Source organism: Pteropus medius, unplaced genomic scaffold (assembly GCF_902729225.1).
Source record: "Pteropus medius unplaced genomic scaffold, Ma_sr-lr_union100, whole genome shotgun sequence".
In the NCBI taxonomy this organism is placed as follows: Eukaryota; Metazoa; Chordata; class Mammalia; order Chiroptera; family Pteropodidae; genus Pteropus; species Pteropus medius.
The window spans coordinates 3,457,222-3,477,559 of record NW_024355523.1 but is presented as its reverse complement, the minus strand read 5'-3'; the positions used below and the strand labels follow the sequence as shown (position 1 = coordinate 3,477,559).

General features: G+C 31.8%; 1 protein-coding gene across 6 annotated transcripts in view; it reads left to right on the top strand.

Moving 5' to 3' along the window:
• The window catches only part of CWF19L2 (CWF19 like cell cycle control factor 2), a 92,439-nt gene that overhangs the window by 31,132 nt on the left and 40,969 nt on the right, over window positions 1-20,338 (top strand). For all 6 annotated transcript variants that reach the window (XM_039858759.1, XM_039858760.1, XM_039858762.1 and 3 more), the window contains exons 9-11: window positions 2,846-2,942; window positions 4,633-4,722; window positions 18,717-18,833. In XM_039858759.1, the coding sequence (XP_039714693.1) occupies window positions 2,846-2,942; window positions 4,633-4,722; window positions 18,717-18,833 (304 nt within the window). The remainder of the gene's footprint in view (window positions 1-2,845; window positions 2,943-4,632; window positions 4,723-18,716; window positions 18,834-20,338) is intronic.

Genomic DNA, 20,338 nt, shown 5'->3' with positions numbered 1-20,338 from the left:
TTTATTCAGCCATCTTATGTCTTTTGATTGGTGTATTTAATACATTTACATTTAAAGTAATTTTTGATAGACATGTAGTTATTACCATTTTATTTGTATTTTTGATCTTTTTTTTTTTTTCCTTTTTAAAGAAGTCTCTTAACATTTTGTATAATACTAGTTTGGTTACAATGAACTCTTTTAGCTTTTTCTTGTCTGGGAAGCTCTTTATCCTTTGATTCTAAATGATAGCCTTGCTGGGTAGAGTAATTTTCATTGTAGGTCCTTGCTTTTTTCATCACTGACTATTTCGCGCCAATCCCTTCTGGCCCGAACTTCTGCCTTATAATTCAGGTGTTTAGACCATTTGTATATAATGTGATATAATTAGGTTCAAATCTGTAATTTTGTTATGTGTTTCTATTTGTCCTGGCCTTTGTTTTCTTTTTCCTCTTTGACTTCTTTTGGATTAATTGAATATTTTTATGATTCTATTTTATTTCTCTTATTGATATATATATATATATATATATATATCAACATATATATATAATAACACACACACATATATATATACATATATATATACGTATATATATATGTATATATATATATACGTATATATATATATGTATGTTATTTTAGTGGTTTCTTTAGCTTTGAATAGTGACATTATGCCACTCCTTTATGGCATAGGAACTTTACAATAGTTTGTTTCTATTTCTCTTCTCCTGTCCTTTCTGTTACTGTTGTTGTACTTTTTACTCAAACTTTTTATAAACCCTTCATATATTGTCATTAGTTTTGTTAAATAGTTAAGGAGATTTAAGTAAAAAGGATAATGTGTTATATATTTACCCTTGTAGGCATCATCTCTGTTGCTCTTCCTTTTGTGTTGATCCATATTTCAGTCTGGTATAATTTTTCTTCTGCCTGGAGGCTTCTCTCGAACATTTTTTTCAGCTTTTTTATGCCTGAAAAAGTCTTAATTTCACTTTTTTTTGAAAGATACTTTCACTTGACATAGAATCCTAGGTTGACACTTTAAAGTACTTTAGAGATGTTACTGCTGTCTTCTTGCTTGTATTGTTCTGATGAGAAATATGCTGTCATACTTACCTTGTTTCTATGTGCATTAATTTGTCTTTTTCCCCCTCCTATGCCTGCTTTAAAAATGTTCTCTTTATCACTAATTTTGAGCAATTTGATTATCATGTGCTTTAGTATATTTTTTTTCATGTAGTTTTTTTATACTTAGGCTTCCTTGAGCTTCTTGGATCTGTAAGGTTTTTAGTTTTCAACAAATTTAGAAAATTTTAGCCTTTGTTTCTTCTGTTTCTCATTCCTCAATGACATGAATATTAAGGATTTAAGGTTATCCTACAGCTCTCTGATGCTCTTTTTATTTTTTAAAAGTTTTTTTCTTTTCTTCTGTGTGTTTCATTTTGCATAGTTTCTAATGCTTCAGGTTCACTAATATTTTCAGTTGTAGTTTAATGTTCCATCAATCCTATCCAGTGTATTTTTTATCTCAGACATCGTAATTTTCATCTGTAGAAATTCAACTTATTTAATATCTTAGTTGTTTCTAACTTTTGGAACATATGGAATACAGTTATAATAACTTTTAGTGCCTTTGTCTGCTATTTCTTATATCAGTGTCAGTTCTGGGTTGATTTTGATGGATAGCTTTTTCTCTTAATTATGGGTCTTATTTTTCTTTATCTTTGTATGTCTGGTAATCTTCGATTGGATACTAGATATTAGGAATTTTAATTTGTTGAGTGCTGGGTATTTTTACATTTCTATAAATATTCTTGAGCTTTGTTCTGGGACATGTTAAGCTAATTGGAAACCACTTGATCTTTTTGACTTTTGCTTTAACATTTGTTAGGTGGGCCCAGGGCAGCATTTAGTCTAGGGCTTATTACTTCTTACTAATGAAGTAAGACCCTTAATACTCTACCCAGTGCTTTGTGAATTATGACTTTTCTTACTCTGACCAGGCACTATTCCCAGGAGTGCTGAAAACTATTCTCTAACCCTTTGGATTCTTTTCCTGACTGGGTAGCTTCTTGCTGAATACTTCAGGAGAACTGCCTGCAGTTCTCTGGTATTCTCTCACTGTGCAAGCTCTCTCTTCTCTAGATGCTTCAGAATACTTGGACTCTTACCTATGCCTAGGTTTACCCTCCCTGCATTACAGTCTTGAATCTTCCTCAAGGGAGTAAGCCAGGGCAACTTTGTATGTGTCAGGAATCTGGAAATTTTTCTTCTGCAAAGCTTCTATAGTACAGGTTTGGTACATAATCTTTGTTGTAAATTGGTTTATGTAGTCTAATTGTTGACTTTGCAAAAGAGCACAGGATCATTGTTTTTATTATTTGAATGCAGTTAAATGTCATTTTCTGGTTACAGTTTTTTAGATTATCAATAACATCCTATTGAATGAGGAAGAAATTTTGCCAGATATGTAGAATAATGGCCTGATTATAGTGTTTTTATTTTATTTTTCATTTGTTTCTTTTTTAGAATGCGTGGGCGGTTATTTAATAGTGAAGAATAGTTTGCTTATATATTTTTACCATCGTTACTGGGACTTTGGTCAGATATTATAACTGCTATAAGCTATCATGGCATTGTAACAGTTTTTTAAACTATTGATTTATAGTGGAACGTTGAGATTATACACACACACACACGTATGTGTGTGTGTGTGTGTGTGTGTGTGTGTATATATATATGGATCATAATCTGTTTGTGTTTATGTTTTGTTGAGGTCAATTAAAGTAACATTTGAGTCTTGATGTTGTTACTTGCACTGTACCTGTATTTCATATGCTCTTAATCTTACCTGTTCAAACAGAAGTAGTACAGAGGATGAGTCCATGCACATCCTGAGTGTTGATGAAAAGAACAAGTTGGGAGCCAAGATTATCAAGGCAGAGATGATGGGAAATATGGTAAGACTTATATGTTGTTTTTTTTTGGAGAATAGTAATTAAATATTTAACTTATGAAGAGTAATATTGGAGGTTCCTTAACAGGTGGATATAGCATACTTTGACAATAACTGCTGCTTATTGATTCTTTAAAGTAATTCTCGAACACTTCTAAAAACAGTACTGTCTGTCTGCTTTTAAATTATCCACTTTCTCTGTCAGATTTCTGATATTTAAGGTCCTAGGGAACCGAATGTTTTTTAATTTATTTTTTTACTTTGCTGCTTGCCTGCCTGCCTTTCCCTCCCTCCCCTCCCTTTCTTGCCCCTTTCCTCTCTTCCCCTCCCCTCCGTTCATTTGTTTGAAAATTTTTTGAGTTTATTTGAGTGAAACTGAAGATATATGCCAAGGAGCAAGATATCACATGTTCCCACTATTTGCTTTATTCTTGCATTTCTAACTTATTAAGCATATTTGAGGGGGATAAAGATATCACTGCCATCTTTCCCTTTTTTAGTCATATATTATTAAGAATGTGTATTACTTTCTTAAATTCCTTTACATAGGAACCTAAAAAATGAGATCCTAGAAAAGATGATTAATTCATTTATTCAAATTTTAAGTCAATGTATTCGTGCCTGATAATGTGTGAGATGTTTTGTATAGGTTAGTTCATTTAATTTCTATAATAATGTGATTAAGACTGATTTACCACAGAATTGAATAAAAACAGGGATGATTTGGTAAGAGCTGCATCTATTTATGTATATATGTATGTATGTATTATATTGTCACATTCCTTTTATACTAATATATGTTGCATTGCAAATGGCAGAACAGCAAAGTCTGATAGTTTTTCATGTCTTGATAGAATAGATTCTCTCATGGTCATATGTATGTACTTATCTCAAACTCAAATATAAATCAGCTTTAAGTAGCCTTCTGTTTTGATATATATTACACACTTGGCCAAACAAGGTATGTCTATTGTTATTAGTTTGTATGTCTAATAAAAGGCATATCTTGCATATGTGCACTCCCTCTTTGAATTTTAAAAGCACAAAAGAATTGGTTAAAATAGTGAGAGAAGTCACCAAGTTAGGAGGTTAATTTATGTTAAAAGAAATGTTCCTGTATTTATGGAACCACTGCAGTGGAGAATGCTGTTTTTTGCTTGTCATATAAATCTACTTATTTAATTTATTGCTTTGTAATTTATTGCTTTGTATGTCAGTTGTTTCATATAAATTCCTATAGATTTACTAAAGTAAAAATGAAGTGTTTTCAGAATTTTTATCTAAATTATTTATCAGCAGTAAAGAAGGTAATATTTTAAGTCTTGTGATGTCTCCCTTCTTACAAATAACTGAAATTTTGAGGATCAGACTTGGTAATATCTAAGGAACTATAAAAGTGCCATTCTTAAGGTTATATATTTCCTCCATCTCCTAGACTCTCCTAAAATATATCTCTTCGTAATTATTATCTTTTAAAGCATAAACAAATGCTACAGATATTTGAGAAGTTTGTAACTGAGATAAGTTTGTTAAAAAATGATATGCTAGACTTTGAGTTGGTAACTGAATTTAGGCGATGGCTAGATAGATGTTCACTATTCATTTTTCTTTCTATTGTATGAGTTTGAAATAGTCGATAGCGTGGAATTAAACTATATATATCACACTTATTTTGTTTGTTTTTCTATTTGAAGGAATTAGCTGAACAATTTAAAGCCCAACTTGAAAAGGCAAATAAATTTAAAGAAACTATAACACAGATATCAAAAAAATCTGGGATAGAGGTAAGCAATAAAATTTTTTTTGTAAGTATATAATTGCTTTGTGTAATACTGCTATTTTAGCAGTGGTAATATTTTAATATAAAATGTATGTATAACTGTATTGATATGTTTGTGTATATATGCTTGTTTTTAAAAGTTATTTTCATATGTATTCTCTTATTTTCCACCAGTGTGTCCTGATGGGAAAAAGCATAGGCCAGGGAGACCTGGTTTTGTTCTGGACTCTGTCATTTACTGTTTGACCTTATACAAGTCAAACTGGTTTTTAAATTCTACACCTACAGAATGAGAGACTTGAGTTTGGCGTCCATTTTATATAAAACAAGTTATTTTGTTCCACGATTCATTCATGCATCTGTTAATGAACAAAGTAGATAAAAACACCTGCCTGCTTGGAGTTTCATTTGGGAAGGGAGAGAGAGGCAATAAATAATAAAAATAATAAATTTTACAGCATAGTAGAAAGTTATACATCCTGTATGGCAGTGTAGTGAGGATCTTGAGTGCCAGGTATGCTGATTGCTTGGGGTACACAGGCTAATTCCATTGAGAAAGTGACATTGATATAAAGACTTAAATTAAAGCAGTGAATCTCTGTGTATCTGAGTGAAGAGCATTTCAGTCATTAGGAACACATTTTTAAAGGTGCAAATATGGGAACATGTCTTATGTGTAGGAATAACAGCACGGAGAGGCCAGTGTTGCTGGAGTGGCATGAATGAGAGAGAGAGAATTAGGAGATCCAGGTTGGGGAGACTGTGGGAGGCCAGTTCATATTAAACTTGAAAGTCATAGTAAGGAAGTGGGCTTTTGTTCTGGGTGAGATGAAAGCTGTAAAGGGTTTTGAGCAGAAAATACATTTTGACAGATCAACCTGGCCTTTTTGTTAAGAACAGATTGAAAGGGAATAAGGGTGGAAGTTAGAGTCTAGTTAAGTTTTTGCAATAATACACACAAGAAATGATAGTGGCTTTGACCAAGATAGTAGCTGAGAAGATTGTTAGAAGTGATTAGATTTTGAATATGTATAAATGTTTTCTGTATATGTTTTGAAAGGAGAGCTGACAGAAATTTTATGATGTTTTAGATGGGAGAGGAGTAAGAGGTAAAAAAGAAATGGCAAAGTGGATTCTACAGTTTTTAGCCTGAGAAACTGGAAGAATAGAGTGGCCATTATTTGAGATGTGTAGAAAGAGGAGGAGTAGGTTTTTTGGGCAACAATTAGAAGTTCTGTTTTTGATATATTGAGTTTGGATGTCTTTTAGATATGGAACAAACAGAGATGTCAAGTAGGCAGGTGGATATATATGGTTGAGAGTTGGGAGAAGCCTGGGCTGGAAATAGAAATTAGGTAGTTATTAACATATAGATGGTATTTAAATCTACAATACTGCGTGAAGTCACCATGAGAGTAAATGTAGATAGAAAAAGTTGAAGGGCTGAATTGGGTGCATTACAGTGCTGAGAGGTTTATAATGAGGTTATAACTAATTTTAAAGGACTGTTCTCAAAGATTAATTTATACAATTTAATGTTAGCATGAGAGGAGATGAGAATGTCTGAAGTCAAATTTCATAGAATTTTCTTCAATCTAACATTATTAATGACTTAGACAATAGTATATAAAGTATGTTTATGGAACTGACTTTTTACTAAGTTGTGCTAGCTAATGTTTTTAAAGAGTGGATAATATTAGGTTATATGAACAAGGTAAATCTCTTGGTTCAACGAGCTGAATATTTTGGCTTTGGTGAAAAGCCCTAAGCACTTGGCAAAATATTGATTTGCATATTTATCTTCCATTTTAGAGCGTGAACTATTTAATATTTAGGGCAAGGGCTATTTCTTTGATATCTTAGTGATATATGAAATCATACTTAGTTCATATCTGGTGTCTAGGGTAATGGTACATTGTAGATAACCAAGAAATACTTGAAATATTTGTTGTACAAGTATCTTCTATTTATTTTCCGCCCTATAGTTTTCTGTCGTAAATCTTAAAAATGATCCATGAACTTCTAAACCCTCTAGTCTGTCCTTCTTATGAGTAAGCTTCCTAATTTAAATATAGCATCTCCATCTAACTTGTACTTGGACACCGAGTAATAAAATTCATTGAGTTAATATATTAGATGTTAATTTGCCCTTCTGTAACTTCTGCTGGTTAATCATCCTTTAGTGGAATTACATCATGGACACATTTAATCTAAGGGAATTCATCTCTACACTTTTTTTTTTCCTAGTAGGGCAGAAAATTCAGCTGTTTGCAGTAAATAATGAAAGTCACAGCATAATTGTGGAGCAGCTTTAAAGTTTAGTTCACACTGCTGGGAAAGAAGGGAAATATATTATTATAATCCCCGGGCTGCTCTATAATCCTCGGACATTCTCCTGAAAGAAATTGGGGAGTTAACTGAAGGGCTTAGAAGATCATAGAGGAACATTAACTAATAATTAAATAACTAGATGAACTCACCTGTGGCATTTTGGACAGAAAGTCAGGTACTTAACTGGTGCTTAAAGTATTTCCAATAGTTCGACCATACTTTATTATTGCCTTAACACACTGTCTTTTAAATCTAATTCTTAGATCTTTTAAGTTCACTGTATTACCATTTGTGGGATTCGCAGGATATATGTACGCCTAGACTGGTTTTCTGTTTTGGCATCCCAGTCTATGCAGTGGATCCCTATAAACATAGTAAAACAGAAAAAAATTAATTACAAAATTAAAAAATCTATAGTGTTGATGGTTTGCTTTTCATTTTTAGCAAGCGATCTTCTTTCAAAAAATACTTTTTAGTTCCTTCTTTGTAGAAGTCATTTGCATTCTCAGTTTTCCATATCAAATATTTTAAATCTAAAATAAACATTAGCTTGGCATTTATGTCACTATTTACCATATCACATTCTGATAGGTACACTTTACTTGATAGTATAGTGTTTCCTGACACAGAGTAGGTGCATAAAAATGTTTTCTCCTTGTAATCATTTAGCTGATTTCTTCCCCAGCCAAGCAGAATAGGTCAGTACAATGGATGGACCTACTTTGTACACACTTCAGCCTGTTTTTTTACCCTCCCAAAAGTATGCCTCATTTCTGTGCTCTACAATTAGAAATAATAGTATCTTATGCATTACTAGAGGGCTTATTTTTTGCAAACATTTTAAGCTAAATTAAAGCAAAATGATTTTATAGATAATATAGAAATACAAACATATTTTATAGTAACATAATCTTGTATCTGTGCAAATTTATCAATTTTACTTGCTAAATATTTTTTAAATCTACTGTTTGCTTTCCTTATCTACTACATTAAGATAACTATCTCTTCATCATCATCATCATCTATACCTCTGATGTAGCTTTATTCCTGCCTCAGTGCCTTTGCACAAAGTCTTTCCTTCGTTTATAATATTATTCTTCTTTCCCACTCTTTTCTTAGTTCCTTCGATTCATCTTTTAGATCTTAACTCAGACATCATATTTTCCTTTGGAAAACATTCTCTTTGGAAATAGAACATATAAATAGTATTAATTATACAAATAAACAATTATAATTTTGATAGTACTTCAAAGGAACAGTATAGAAATATGGGGGAAGTGAAGAGGGCCCAGTGCAATTTGGGTATCCAAAGAATTCTTGAGAATATAGCCATTATTCTTGAGTTTCATCAGCATTTTGTAACTTTGCCAAAGGAAAAAGCTATTCTCTTTACGACTGTTATCTGTAAGATTTATTTCTATACCCCAGAAATAATCTTTAACATGGCTGCTAAGTATTACCCTAGATGTGAGTGATGCCCCACAGACATCAGTCATTGAATAGGAAACAACACTCATTCATATGACTATAGGCCATATTTAATTGTTAATGCATTCTGGAACAGTTTTTTTAATTTTGTTTTATGAAGAGTATTCTCTCAAGTGTAATAATTTAGAGAAACTTTTAATTTGGATAGTTGTGGTTGTATATTTTTTAGATTGAATTTTGAGATGAATTTTTTGTGGACTGTCTCAAATTTTGAACCAGGACTCTGCAACAGATACTGAAGCCATATAGTTGGTTTCTTTGGAGAAGGAAGAATGACTAGCAGCAGCCTTTCTGCTCCACCAATTTGCTTCTGTTCCCCCAAGTGCTCATTAGTTGTTTTCTCACTAAGTCTGCTGTCATCAACATTTCATTTATTTCTCTGCTTTTTAATTAAATTTAAGAGAAAAGTGAAATTTTGCTCCATATTTTCTTGAAGAGATTGATCCTTACATGTTCCCTTTCCAGGATTTTTTGAGGAGAAGGGAGGGATGATGTTACATATCTCTACTGTATTTTTGCAATTTAAGGAGAAAACATTTTAAGTGAAATGAAATAAATCAACTCTAAAGTAAATTTTATCTTTACATATTCAAAAATTGCTTTAGCTATATTGTAGAATGTGTAACAAGTTATTGAAGATAGTTATAAGAAGTCAAATTTAATTTGTTTTTAGGAAAGCTGAAAATATAGTTTTCATTTTTATAGTGCATAATAAGTATGCAGGTACCAAACAGGTTCTGACCAGAATAATTGTAGTAGACAGTTACTAATAAAGATTTATGAGGAAGAGAAAATAAAATTAGTTGAGTGAAACTTAACACCGAAAACCCCAAAAACAAAACAAAAGAAAAACACTTGAAATTATGTCACAATGAATCAGAAAAGAATGATGGTATTTATCATGTTCTTGTCTACTCAGAAATACTAAGTAAATCATCCATGCGTGTTTCTTTGAATTTAGTCTAAATTTTAAACTAAATTTAGACTAAATTTAGTCTAAAAATTAAGTTATAAAATGTGGATTAGTTTAAAAATCTGTGCCATCTGAACACTATGGAATATGTTCAATAAAGAATTATTACCTTGAGAAAACCAATTTGCTTTTTAATTCTTTTAATATCTTATTTTTTTACTTAAGTTCTATTTCTAAATTTGTTTCATTGAATTTCAAGGTATGATTTTATTTTTCAAGACAATGATATTAATTGACGTATATTGTACTACCATTCCTGCTATAATTATATAGTAATGGGTGATATTTTTTGAGGGCATACTATGTGCCAAGATTTGTTTTAAGCACTTTATATAGAGAAATTTCTTCTTCTTCTCTTTAAAATTCTGTGGGTTCATTTATCTTCATTTTTTGAATAAGTGTAGATGAGCTGAGTCTCAATTAAATTTTAATTTGGTGGCAAGAAATAAGGTTAAGTATATGTGTGCAATTTAAAATTATTTAAAGTAAATAAAAATTATTAGAGCAATTGCTTTGACTTAGATTGATAAGCTGATGTTTGAAATATAAAACAGCAATCTTGCCTATATGTTGAAATTAATTTTAAATTAAACTTTTTATATTTTTTTAATTAACTTTTTTTATAGTGACATTATTTAACGAAATCCAGTAAGTTTCAGGTCTACAATTTAACAGTCAGGCATATATATATTGCATCGTGTGTTCACCTCCCATAATTAGCTTTCTTTCTGTCACCACATATTTGACCCCTTTTATCCCACCTACCTCCCCTCTCCCCGACCTTCTGGTAACCACTAGTCTATTGTCCATTTCCATGAGTCTCTGTTTGCTGTCCTGTTCGTTTGTTGCTTTTAGGTTTATATCCTACATATAAATGATATTATGTGATTTTTAACTTTTTCTGTCTGGTTTATTTCGCTTAGCATGGTTATCTCTAGGTCCATCCATGTTGTCACAAATAGCAGTATTTCATCTTATGGCTGAGTAATATTCCATTGTATATATGTACCATAGCTTCTTTATCCAGTTATCTATTGTAGGACACTTCGGTTGCTTCCGTGTCCTGGCCACCGTGAAAAAATTAATTTTATATTTGACAGTTATATAAGCTCTAAACACAAAAATTTAAGTTATCTTGAAATGCTCATGTAATAGAAAAATTTCCATTAAAGTGATTTTGTATGTGGGCTTGAAAAAATAAATTGAAGTATATGTTTCTTTTTTTATTCTTAGGAGACTTCCAATTATAAGTAAAATATACATTTTTTTGGTAGAATTTGGAAAATGCAAAAAAAAAAAAAAAATAAAGGAGTAAATAAAAATCTCCCCAAATCCTGTCATTCAATTTTAAGTATTTCCCTCTAGATTCCCCCCTTCATTCTTTCCCTTCCTAATAATGTGTTAAATATTCTTGAACAATTAACATAATAAAGCAAAACAGAAGAAAAACATCCACTTTGCTTTTTGGTATTTCCCTCAAGTCTCTGTCTATTATAAATATGTATACATGTGCATAATGTTACATAATTGTAATCTTTTTTACTCATTGTATCAGCATTTTTCCATGGTATACAGTATTTATCATTTAATGAAATTGTAATCATATCAGTTTATTCAGTGTCCCATTAACATAATTTCTGAAATCTAAGGAAAGGATACTGAAGAAATTCAGAATGGTTTTTTTCCTGTAAATTTGCCCCCCCCACCAAAAAAAAAAAAAACCTTTACTTTTTTTAACAGTTACTCAAAACTTTTGCCATTCTGTGCAGATTCCCTGTTTTACTTTTAGTACTTTGCTTCCTACTTCATTTGGAAAATAGAGATTGTAAGTTTGAATATTTACAAAGGATGTCTACCAACCAGAAATGAATGGGTAGGAATGTTTTAATGTCTGCCTCTGCTCCCTGAAAATTAATCTTTCTGCATCTCTCATTTGGCAATGGGAACGGCATTCTCTTTAAGGCCAAGTTTTTATAAGGTTCCTAATTTCATTCCTTTTCTGTCCCTTTGGAACGAGTTCTACCAGTTATACGGAATCTTTTAGTTTCTTTCTGTTGGCCCCTTTCCCATTACTTGCAAGTATGCTTATGAGACATTGTCCTTAAACAAACAAAAATCAGCTTGCTTTTCCCTGAGGAACTTTACCATCCTCCTCTGGCAGGAAAGCATGATACAGGCAGGGCAGCTTGGGTAACGGTGCAAAGGTGAGAGCGAGATGTTTAAAAAATGGTATGTTGTCTTGAATGGTTACAGAGTAAAGAATGAGTGAGAACATAGGAAGAAGAGATTGGATAGGTAGACAAGGATCAAATCTCAATTTTCATCCTGTCTATATCTCCTAGTTTCATGATTTCAGTTAACATCTTTATGAGAATGTGAATCTCAAATATGTAACTCTAGCTCTGTACTCTGTGCTGAGCTCTAAACTAGTATTTTCGGTTGTCTACTAGACTTTTATGGGTATTTTGTAAGTTCAGCTTTTATAAAACCATCCCTTTTATATGTAATTTCCCTTTTCTTAATCATATGATCATCTGTCTATTTTTCTTGAATTAAAAACCATGTAGAAGTCCTTAACTACTTCTGGCAGCGCGTTCAAATTATCATCAAGTAGTATGGTTTTACCTTGCCTTCTCTCCTGTACATATCTTATCCTTTTAATTTCTTCAGTCACTGCCCTAGTTCAGTGCCTCATCATCTGTTGCCTAGAGTATTACAGTAATATTTCAAGTGATCTACTTGCCACTATTCCTTTGCTCATCAAAGTGTCCTTTCAGCTACTGCCAGAATTAATGTAAATGCATTTGTGGTATAGTTGAAAGAACTCTGAATTTGGGGAGTTAGAATCTCAGGTTATGTCTCTTTTTATTCCTTTAGCTAAGTTATTTATCTTGAGACAAGATCCATTAAAATAATATTGAGAACTTAAAAATGTAATATAAATTTTAAAATTTTCTAAGACACGAATGTGCCTTTGCTTAGAAATCTTTATGTACTACTGGATCTTTGTGCTTTTGTTCACTGTTTTTCTCTTTACTTATAATTCTTTTACCTGTTCATCTTTGCTTCTGAAAACCTAGTTCAGTTGTACCTAGGAATGGCTCCATTTCTCCATCCCTGTGATCCAGTACTACTTGGTTTAACTTTATCTTACTTGCTAGTCAAATGAAGATTTGTATAAACTCTTGTTTCCTCCTCCTTTTTCTCTCTGCCATTTTATTTATGAATTCCTTAACAACTGGAGCCATATCTTGTTCATCTTTTTAGACACATTTATGCCATTGGATTATATAATATAAAAGAAATTCTGAGTGTTATGAGTTCATTGATTAAATAGAATTAAGTGAAATAGAATATTAAATAATGAAAAGTCTGCATTTTTTTCTCTATTTATGCAGTTTCATCCCAAAACCAGAGAGTCTCATAAAATATATTAAACCAAAAATTAAAATTTGGTTTTGTTGTTGAGTTCTTAATAAGATACTCAAGCATTCTGTCAGAAAGTGGGCAAATTTTCATTTACGTGAAAGAAATTTTCCATAATTAAAAAACAGATCACCAGTAAAAGGAGCATTGTTAGCTTACTTTTTCTTTCAAAAAGTGACAGGGTTTACTAAAATGTAATTTTTACTAAATCATTTTATTAGAGACATGGAGTAATAGAAATAGCATGTAATGGAAAGCGTATAGGGATAGAAATAGCCTGAGATTTTGAAGCCAAAGATCTAGAATTGGGTCTGCAGCTTCATCATTTATTGTATGTGATTCTTAGTATCCTCATTAGTAAAATGTGGCTTAATAATACCTATATACAGAATTGTTAAAATTAGGTATATTTTAGAATTTTATAAAATTATGTCAGTATTAATTTCTATCTGGAAAAATCGTCAAAATAGGAAAAACATGAAGCAGATTTTAGATTTCATTGCTGTTAATGTATGAAATATAATGTCCTTAAATTTATATTATAACTGTCAAATAACTAAAGCTTTTTTCACATCTAAAAGAATTTTATTATTTTAATGTGAAAAAATTCTAAAATGTTAGTCAACCTTGAAAAATGTTTTAAATCTTTTCCTCTCCTCCCTCTCCATCCTGGCATATGCCGAAAGGAATGTGGTTAGAAATACGATATAAATTATATTCTCATAGCTAGCTTTATATGTAAGGATTATGAAAGGAACAGTTATGAAAGAAGGAAAAGAGACTAAAGAATGGAATTGGTTTTTTTATGCTAGAACCAGATTTTATATTGGCTCTAGAAAATATCTGCCTAACAAAATTAAAATTGATAGTGGTTAAACATGTCTCCGAATAATCCGCTTTTGATATTCTGAATTGAACTGTAGTCTTAAAATATTACTCATACTTTTTTTTAGTGATGATCCTTTCCACTAATATTTTTCTCAAGCTTATACATGTTTAATGTATTTAATGTCTATTTTATTCGCAGCTTTATGAGAGAGACATTAGGCAGGTCATTATTACTATTACAAGAAATAAAACTGAGGCTAAAATAAATATGTGCTTTCATTTTAATTCTAGAGCATGCTCTAGAAGAATTCCAGGATGGACAGGATGGCTTGAGTAACTTAAAAGATGTGGTCATGGAATATATTTTCAGTTTATATCTGGCTTATCTCTTATCTTTCTGAACCTCAGTATTGATACAGAGTTTGCACAGTGGTGTCTACAACCTAAAGAATTTGGGAAATTATTGAGCAACATTTTGAGTGCTATGATTAGAGGTGCATTAATGCTTTGAGGCCTTCACTCTGTACAAAAAACAAAGCAATCGCAACCAAAATATAAAAAGAAAAAATTGGAAGAGATGTAACATGGCTCAAAAATAAATACTTTTGTGTGAATGGAAAACTGAATAGAAACATAAAACAATAAGGAGCTGGAGTTTGCAGGGATCCAAATTCAAAAATAGGCAGAGCGGCTGAGAATTGAAAATCCGAGATAATGGGAATTAAAAGATCCCCTTTCATAGCTTCTCTCTACCTGAATCAAGTTTGATGGTTTCTGTAAAATAAGTGTGGAAAAGGCCTTTTGGATTCTTAATTAAGGCTGTAGCTCATAAGAAATTGTTTATGATGGGAGGCGTAGAGAAAGCAGACATAGGTTTTCAGCCATGTAGAATATCCCCAATATCACATGGGTGATATTGTAAGAACTGGGAATCCTAATAGATTGAGTGGAGACAGTGTCAAAACTTATCAATCAGCGAGTGGTCAGAGTAGGCAGAGAGACAGGAAAGAAGGAAATAAACCTACTTAAAATATGCTTGCATACCAGGAAAGACAGTAAAAAATAATTGGGAAATAGATACTCTCTGTAAGTAAATTTAAAATGGTAGAACAACTTTAAAATGATTTAAAATAAGTATGTTTAGTAGCTTCACTTATAAGAACAGAATAATATTTGTAAAAAAGAAAAAGATATGAAACAAAATCAAGTGAAACAATAGGTAGATATGAAGAAAGAATAAAATTTTAGGAAATTTGAAGGTGAAATGAGATAAATTTGAGGCAGAACTCAGACAAAGAAAGAAAGAATTAAAGATAAAAATTAGAGCTAATATTTTTTTGATCACTTTTATATCTAGGTATTGTTCTGAATACCTTACATATATTTGGTCCTGAAAACACCCTATTATTTTATTTTACAAATGAGGGAATTGAGGTGATTAAATAACTTGCAAGGTTACCTAATGAGGCAGGATTGGAACTTGGGTGTTCTGGCTCTAGCGTCCGTACCATCACACTGTGCTGCCGGTGGTATTGGCCAATAACAACACAAGAGAAAAGAAAAAGAGAATATATTAAAAAGTGGATATGAAGTATGATGGTTAGATAAAAGCTTAAATTACTGAAATAGAAAACTGAAAATAAGCGGAAGTGATCAAAAAAGCAGAAGCTTATTCTTTGAAAAAAAAAAATAGGTAAGCCTTTAGAAAGACTGATCTAGGAGGGGATGCAGGATAGCAAGAAGACACAAACAGTAGTGAAAATTGAAAAGAGGAGACATCTGGTGCCTTTATCAGATTAGATAAAGGTGCCTCCTTTGAGCAGATGCAGTCCTATGAATGTCTTCGTATAAATTTAAAAATTAGCAGTGAGTAGACCAAACACTAAGCTACATTACATTAACATCTCAGTTAATGTAATGTAGTGTAGCTTGGTGTTTGATCTACTCACTGCCTTGGTCAGGTACTTGTGTGTGTAGTGAACAACCTGCTCTCTGTGGACGTAATTAGAAATATAGTAGAGAGTGTTCAAAAGTCATGAAAATGCTAAGAACAATAACTGCTTATTTCTTGAAAATTTAAAAGATAAAAATGAAAACAGATGCTATATGGCTTTCAATAATGACAAACTTGCAAAATCTCAGTTGGTGGGAAAATAAGATCTTGTAGAAGTTTTCCTTTCTTTCCAAAATGCTAGAAAAAGGCTTTCAAACAAACACTTAGAATTTTTAATACCAGCTTTGAATCAAAGCAACGTATGCTTTTTCCTTTTCTTTTTAATCAGTGTGTTATATATAAATGGTGCTAAAAGGCCTGTATCAAAGAATAACAATGGCTTGAGCCTTTTCCAGACCTTACTGGATCCAGCCCCTTTTAGTTGTCAGCTGCTGCTTCTGGCTTTTACTTCTCTAAGCAAAGTTATCTCTTGATTCTGTAAATAGATACTGTTAAGCCAAATTATATTATGATTGTCTTTCTTTTATGTAAAAAACTTAATTGACATTAATATTTGCTTTTTTTTTTTTTTTTTTTTTGGTTTGCTTTATTTTCTTTGGCCTTTGGGCCATAATTTGTTGACCCTGATATACATTCTTAAATAAGCCCAAACTTCTGAATTAATGTAGTAGCAAATACAGAACTTACTCAGTGTTTCCAGTTTTTTCAGTATTTCTATCTTGGGTTCTGAAAGTGGGAGAACTTGCTGTCCTTTGTATTGGCATGCCTGAGGAACAGAAAGTAGAAAAGCTGGGAGGAGAGGAAAGTGGAAGGGATAGTGGTTTAGCTTAGGAAGTATAGTTAATCTGAGACGCCAGTTTGTTAATTCCATTTATTAAGCATTTATTGAATACCCACTGTTTTTTGACACTGTGCCAGGTCCAGTACATACCAAGTAGTATATAGCTTGGTCTTTGGCCTAGAAAAGTGACAAAGACATATAATTGTAAATGGACAAGTAGTTACTTAAAAGAATACTGTCTAGCAATATAAGTATGCCTAAAATTATTTAGAAGCAAAATGCACAGTAAATTAACAAAAGTGTGAAGAGCTAGAAAAAAAGTGAATTTGAAGAGGGCCTTAGTATTTGAATTTGTAGGCCTCATATACTGTATTAAGATGCCTGGTCTTTATTCCACTGTCTAATGCAGTGTTTGTCAGATTGATGTAGGATCAGAATGTTTTTTGTTTTTTTTTTTAATTTTCCAGTGCATCATGGACAATAGTTTTGTAAAACACTACAAAAAATGTGGAAAAATGTAATATATGTTATAAAATATAAAATATATAGGTCCAAATTTTATTTAGACTAAACAAGCATAAGATTACTCTTTAAGATTGTTTTTAAGCTCATTTTTTATGCTTAACTCATCATGGACTGGTAAATATTTCATGGCTGGTAATTCTCAGATTGGCACTAGCCTGTGGGCCACACTTTGGTCTTGATTTCCTAGACGATATGGGGTCTCTGCAGGTTTTCAGCCAGGAAAAGCATAATTATATTTATGTATAACATAACAAATATTTTGGCAGTACAAGTGATAATTAAGTTTCAGACTGGATGTAAATGAAGGAATCCTGGAATCATCAGCATTGAAGGGTAGCTCAAAATGGAGGCGAAAGTGAAATTGACTTTCTTTATACTGATAATTTATGTAGAGAATAATTCTTTCAATGGGCTATAAGCTTCTCAAAGGCAGGGACTATATTTCTTTTAGTTACTATGTAAGGCAGGCACTTTTAAAAATATTGAATGAATGAATGAATGAATGAGTCAGAGAGGTAAGGCAGCAGAACCAGGAAAGTAGAGTATTTAAAATCGGAAAAAGAAGACTTTTAGGCTGAGAATATAATAAACAGAATCAAATACTTTCAAATCAAGGAAGATGATAATTGATAAATATTTATTAAATTTAGTAATTTGAAAATCCTTAGAAGATCAGCTTTAGCAATATGATAAACTTAGAAGCCAGATTATAGTGTTTTGCCCATCTCTCTTATGTAGTAAGAGAGTGAATTGAGGTACCCTTTAAAATACGACAATTAATTAATGTTAATTACTTGAAGAAAAGAAGTGATATTCTTAACCATCTACTTAATACTGTGTGTGAAAATAAGATCAATAATTGATAAGTATTTTTTATTCCATTTCAACAGGGGAACTAAATCTTTATTAAATGGAATTGATTTTTAATAATTGATTCTGATTTGAGAAGAAAATTGAAATGTGAATAATTTGCTTGGTCTTGTTTCAAATTGATTTTTAATAAAGTAGTTATCTAATATTCATTTATATGTTTTTTTCATTAGAATAGAACCTTTCTAATAACATTCTATTTTCATCATAGTATAAAGTTTATTCTTATTTTATACTGTACTGGGTGTGTATGTATTTGGCTAAAAATTTGTAGAAAAAAGATATGGATTGAAAAAGTATGTGGGATATAACTTCTTCCAAAGATTCAGAGATGTGAAAAGCATTTCAAGACTGTTAATGGAAAAAAATAGAAATCGTGTGGAGTATCATGTGTGTGGAGTGGCTAATTTAACAAATTTGTTTTGTCATTTAATTGCTTTATTTCTTAAAATCAAATCTTAGTAAGATCTTTTGAAATTAAAGAAACACGGACTACGTAGGTGATGGATAGTCTTATGTCTTTGAATATTGATTCTTTGTCGTCTTTTAATATTGTCTAAATGAAACTTCATTTGAAGTTTGCTTCTATGATTGCTTTAGAAAAAACAACAGTAAAATAAACTGGATATTTTTTCCTACCTTTTCCATGAAAAGATTGTGGTCGTTTTACTTTATAGTGGGTAATGAAAGTCGAGAGTACTTAAGATAATCCATAATATTATATGAAAGCTAGAATCATTTTTATTTTTTTCTTGTTATTAAATATAAGTGTTCAACACACTTCACAATAATTTCAAAAGTTATTTCCAAATCTTCCTATAGAATGAAGATCAGCAAGAAGTGATTCTTTTCAGGACAGATCAGTCTGGAAGAGTATGGCCTGTGAACACGCCAGGGAAACCTCTGGAATCTAAGGGAGGAAGAAGGAAGAGACAGATGGTACATTCAACATATGTCTTTGTTTATTCAGAATTCCTTTTGTCCCCTTGGGGCTTTCTTTGCAACAGATTACTTTAAAATATTTTCTGAAATCTCTGTATAATACAAATATTAGAAGGTAGTAAATTATGTTATTACAGGTTAGTAAATATTTGTTAATACAAATATTAGAAAGTAGTAAATTACGTTATCATATTAAACATTTAATGTAGACATTAAATGTTTAAGGCAGTTTTAATTTTAATGTACATTTCTTTTCATATACTTACCATAGCTCTCCCAGACCTGTTATCTCTGTTAGCCAATTTGAGACCTAGTGATGGAGTATGTATGTATATAATGTCTTAATTATGTAGTTGCTATGATTCTTTATAAACCTAGTACTCTTTTTCATCTTCTAGCTCTACAATTAGTTTTTAGCAGTACCTTGAGGCTCTTGAGATGACAAAAACAGTGTATTCAGTTTTCCCAAGTTAGGCGTTTTGTTTTAAATTTGAAATGTCGTACAAGTGGTAATTGGGTCCATAAAAGATTTGTTCATTCAGAATTTTTCTGTCAAATATTTATCATTTGCTTGTTGAGTACCTATGCTGCTAGAGATAGTAATTAACTTATTCAGCAAATAGAAATGAGATAGATACCTCTTCTAATGAAATGGGTGGAATTAGGGATTTGGAGGGACAAAGTGGCAGGAGAATAGTAAAGGTTTGAATTGTGTGAAATGACAGAACTGGCTAGGGATCCATAGATGCATTGTCAGTTGGTATCATGGGATCTTTCTGAGTTGCTACCAAGCAGTCTAGCTCTGGGAGTAAAGAGAGCAGACACCTTCATTCAAGACTGAGGTTTGCTTTTCGACTATTATGAAAGGATAAGAGGGCCAGGAATTAAGGGTCTGGAGCCAGAGAGTCTTTGAAATCAAGGAATATGAGATGTGAGCTAGTGAAGACAGGAATAGTAATGTTGGAGAAAATATCGGACAAGTGGTTCCAAAGATCTCAAAGAAGTTGAAGAGCAGGTTTTACTTGTATAAGCGAATGTGAGAACAGTGTGGGAGAGATTTGATTTGGGAGGAAATAAAGAGCACTTTCCCTTTCCCCTTGGAGGTATGGAACCAACTGATAGGAAAACCCAGGACTGATTTAGCTAAGAATCAGAATATCAACTCTATTTCTGATAGAGCTGTTCGGAGTGGGTTTGCTAATACTTTACCTGTTTTCAATATGCTTTCTTGATCTATGGATAACCACATACTTCCCTCCACAGGAGTAGGGAATTTTTACTACAGTGAGGAGAAGAGAAGAGAGAAGAAGAGATAAAACGATTCTGCCTTTTCCTCCAAACTTAAAAATCAGATAATATCCTGTCTCTATCCCCGGGGAAGAGGAAAATAAAGGGGCAAAAGTAGGGAGTGTTATTCTAATTGAAATTCTTATATGTGGAAGCAGATAGGATAGGGATAAACTGGAAGATCATAATACATAAGGGGATTTTTCATTTAATAT